The sequence below is a fragment of the Colobus angolensis genome, unplaced genomic scaffold (genome assembly GCF_000951035.1).
Source record: "Colobus angolensis palliatus isolate OR3802 unplaced genomic scaffold, Cang.pa_1.0 Scaffold102, whole genome shotgun sequence".
In the NCBI taxonomy this organism is placed as follows: Eukaryota; Metazoa; Chordata; class Mammalia; order Primates; family Cercopithecidae; genus Colobus; species Colobus angolensis.
The window spans coordinates 5,943,279-5,946,799 of record NW_012111142.1 but is presented as its reverse complement, the minus strand read 5'-3'; the positions used below and the strand labels follow the sequence as shown (position 1 = coordinate 5,946,799).

Here is a 3,521-nt window from a genome sequence, read left to right as displayed (position 1 = left end):
CAGAGTAGCCCAGCAGGCTAGAGACTCAAAGAAGAGCAGCTAGAGTTGGAAGGCCATCTGCTGACACAATTTGCTGTTTCTTTGGGGAAGGTCAGCCTTTTTCTTAAGGTCTTCGACTGATTGGATGAGACCCATCTACATTATGGAGGGTAGTTTGCTTTATTCAAAGTCTACTGATTTAAATGTTAATATCATCTAGAAAATACCTTCCCAGCAACATCCAGATTTTTTTTTACCAAGTATCTGGTCACTGTGGCACAGCCAAGTTGACTCATAACTAATATTAAACATCACAACTGGCATAACTCTTTTGGTTAGGACTTTTTATTACTTAATCTGATATAAAAACAAAGTGAATTGAATAGTTTTGACTCACTAACTCAAGTCATTCAGTCATTTCAAGTAAATACCTTGTTATCAATATAGTATTTACATATTTAAATTGTTTTGGTAATTTCCGCCTTAGCATCTGGGAAAAGTTGAGCACAATTAACATTAATCTGCTCAAAAGAAAATGGTTATGTACAATTATGTGTTGATTATAAATAAAAAGTAAAATGATTACAAATTCCAAATAAATGATTTGAAAATAGTGAAGCCATTTTTTTGGTGATCATAGCCAGAGGAGTTATCTTTTGCTTTTAGAACATACGAGCAGAAAGGTTTCAGTTTTGCATTCTTAAATTCAAATTACAACCTTGGAAAAGAAGCTCTTTAATTTTTCCCAATTTTAGTTGGCATACCTGTAAAATAAGAATTTAGATGAGACCTTTAAGACCTCTTCCAGTGCTAACATTCTGTGATTTTGAAGTTGTTTTACCCTTAGAACATTTATCACATTCTCCTTTGAGTGTAGTTATTTGTGCTTTTTACTTTTCTCCTTTAATAACTACTTCTCTAAGGTCAAAATGGTAAATTATCTTCATATTAATCTCAATTCCTTACTCAGAGAAAGTGTCCAGGTATTTGTTTAGAATATAGTCTGTTAATGTAGTTCACTATATATAGTTAAATGTTGTTCTTCAAAACCTTATTAAATACACAAAAATTTAGTATAGCATTTCTTTGTCTTGGCCATCAGTATCAATTTGGGACTTTGCTTTTCATTAAAACTAAACTTGTCTTTGTAGACTTCTCATTTAAACTCATTCTGCTTAATTCTACTCAATTGAATAGATTAATTTTGGGCCTTGCCATGGGTTATTAATAGTGTCACCCAGGGCAAATTACTTAGACTCTCTCGTCCTCAATTCCCTAAATAGTAAGACTGGAAATAATAATGGAGTATTTGCCATGTTACCATCATATTTAAATGAAATAACTTGGACCAACATCAAGCACAGTGCTTGATACAGAGTAGACACTCATTAAAATGTTGGTTTTTTACCTCTTCAGGGTTGAGACTTTTGCATCTTCCTGGTAGCAGGGCACCTAGTATTAAATATTTAGTAAATGTTTGTTAAATTGAAGGGGCAAATGACTTAAATAACTTCATATGATAAATTATTACTATATAAGTAATATTCAGTATTGTTATTAAGGATAGGCTTTAAGACATAAAGTAACTTTCTCTGTTGTCTCTATTTAATTTTTTTTGTGTAATAAAGGCATTTTCATCTTTAGTATTTTTGTTATTGTTGTTTCAGTGATGCAGCTTGGTTTAATGAATCTTGGTTAAGCCGAATTAAAGAGGATGTTGGGGACAACTGGAGAATAAAGGTATGCAGAACAAATGGGAGAAGCACTTGATCCAAACGGTGGTCCTAAAATTAGCGCTAAGCTAACCAAATCTTTTTTTCAAATTAACTTTTAGTACTTTTTATTGTGTACAGTTTGAGTTTTAACACATGCATTCTCTCATGTAACTACCATCATAATTAAATAGAAAATAGTCCTATTAACTCACAATATGCACTTTAGGCCCATTCTTTATTAATCCTTACCCCCAGCCTTGCCCTAGGTAGCTATAGATCTCTTTTATGTCACTTTGGAGTTCATTTCTGGAATTCTATATAAATTGAATCATATAATGTTTACCTTTTTGTCTAACTTCATTCACTCAGTATAATTTTTGAGTCTCATTCATGTTGCCTGCATTAGTAGTTATTTCTCTTTTTTGCTAACTAGTATTTAATTAAACTGATATTTTGTGGTTTGTTTAGCTATTCACTTGTTGATGGATGTTTGAATTTTTATCATTTTTGACTATTGTGAATACAACAGCTACAAATGTTCATATATGAATCTTCAGATAGATACATATTTAATTTCTCTTGGGTGAATTTCTGGGTGGAATTGCTAAGTTGTGTAAGTATGTGCTTAACCTTATAGGAAACTGCCAAACTGATTTTCTATTTTTAAGTCAGTTTAAGTAGGACATTTGTTTCATAGGATATATGATTTGTTGATACACAGTTCTTAACTGAATTACTGTGCTAATAATATGCTAATAACTGATCTTTAATGATGTTTCCTTTTCTTTTTCTGCTATTGGTTATTTGTGTCTTTTGAATGTATTTTCCTTGATAAGTCTGGGTAGATGTTTTTCAGTTTTACTTATTTATTTTTTAAAGGATTAGCTTATGTTTTCTATTCCATTGATTTTTCTCTCTGATTTTTATTACTTCCTTTCTGTCACTTAATCTGTTCTTCTTTTTCTTGCTTCTTAAGATGGAAACTTAAATAATCAACTTTAAATCCTTTTTTCCCCTAATATTAAGCAGCATCTTAACCATATCTCACATATTTTGACAGACTGTTATTTTGTTTTCATTCAATTCAAAATATTGGATAATTTCCCTTGTGTTTTCTCCTTTGACCTGTGAGTAAATTAGACGTAGGTATTCAAATTCAAAATATTTGAGGATTTTCCAGTTGCCTTTCTTTTATTTATTGGCTTCTAATAGATCTGAGAACATGCTCTGTGTTGAGAAGTTATTTTACATTTATTGAGTCTTATTTTATGACTGAACATATGGTCTGTCTTGGTGAATGTTCCATGTGTATATGAAAACAGCATACATTCTACAGTTGTTACAGAATTTGTCGAGTTTGTTGATAGTGGTATTTTTCACATCTTTATTGATATTTTCTTTTATTATCCTATATGTTTGATATAGTATAGTATAGACTCTGAAGAGGGCCCTTAAATCTCTAGTGATGATTTCAATTTTGTTGATTTCTCCTTTGCATTTTTTTTGTTTTTTACTTCATGTATTTTGAATTTTTGTTATTAAGTTTATTACACACTATATTTCTTATGTGTTCTTGAATGAATTCACTTATTATTAAATACTTTTCTTTATCCCTGGTAATATTCTTTTATTTGAAATCAAATGTCTAATACTAATGTAGCCACTACAGATTTTTTATGATTGTATTTTTTCATTAGTATTTCTTTTTCCATTCCTTTAATCTGCCTATGTCTTTTTATTGAAAGTGTTTCACGTGGACACCTAATAGTTGGGTCTTATGATTTTATCCAGTTTGACAATCTCTATTTGATTCTTTATTGTAAAAAA

The 3,521-nt window shown here is 30.4% G+C and overlaps 1 protein-coding gene across 2 annotated transcripts in view; it reads left to right on the top strand.

The window, feature by feature from the left end:
• Window positions 1–3,521, top strand: part of HOOK1 (hook microtubule-tethering protein 1) — a 67,655-nt gene that overhangs the window by 12,611 nt on the left and 51,523 nt on the right. For both annotated transcript variants that reach the window (XM_011941216.1, XM_011941223.1), the window contains one exon: window positions 1,647–1,719. In XM_011941216.1, coding sequence (XP_011796606.1) covers window positions 1,647–1,719 — 73 coding nt within the window. The remainder of the gene's footprint in view (window positions 1–1,646; window positions 1,720–3,521) is intronic.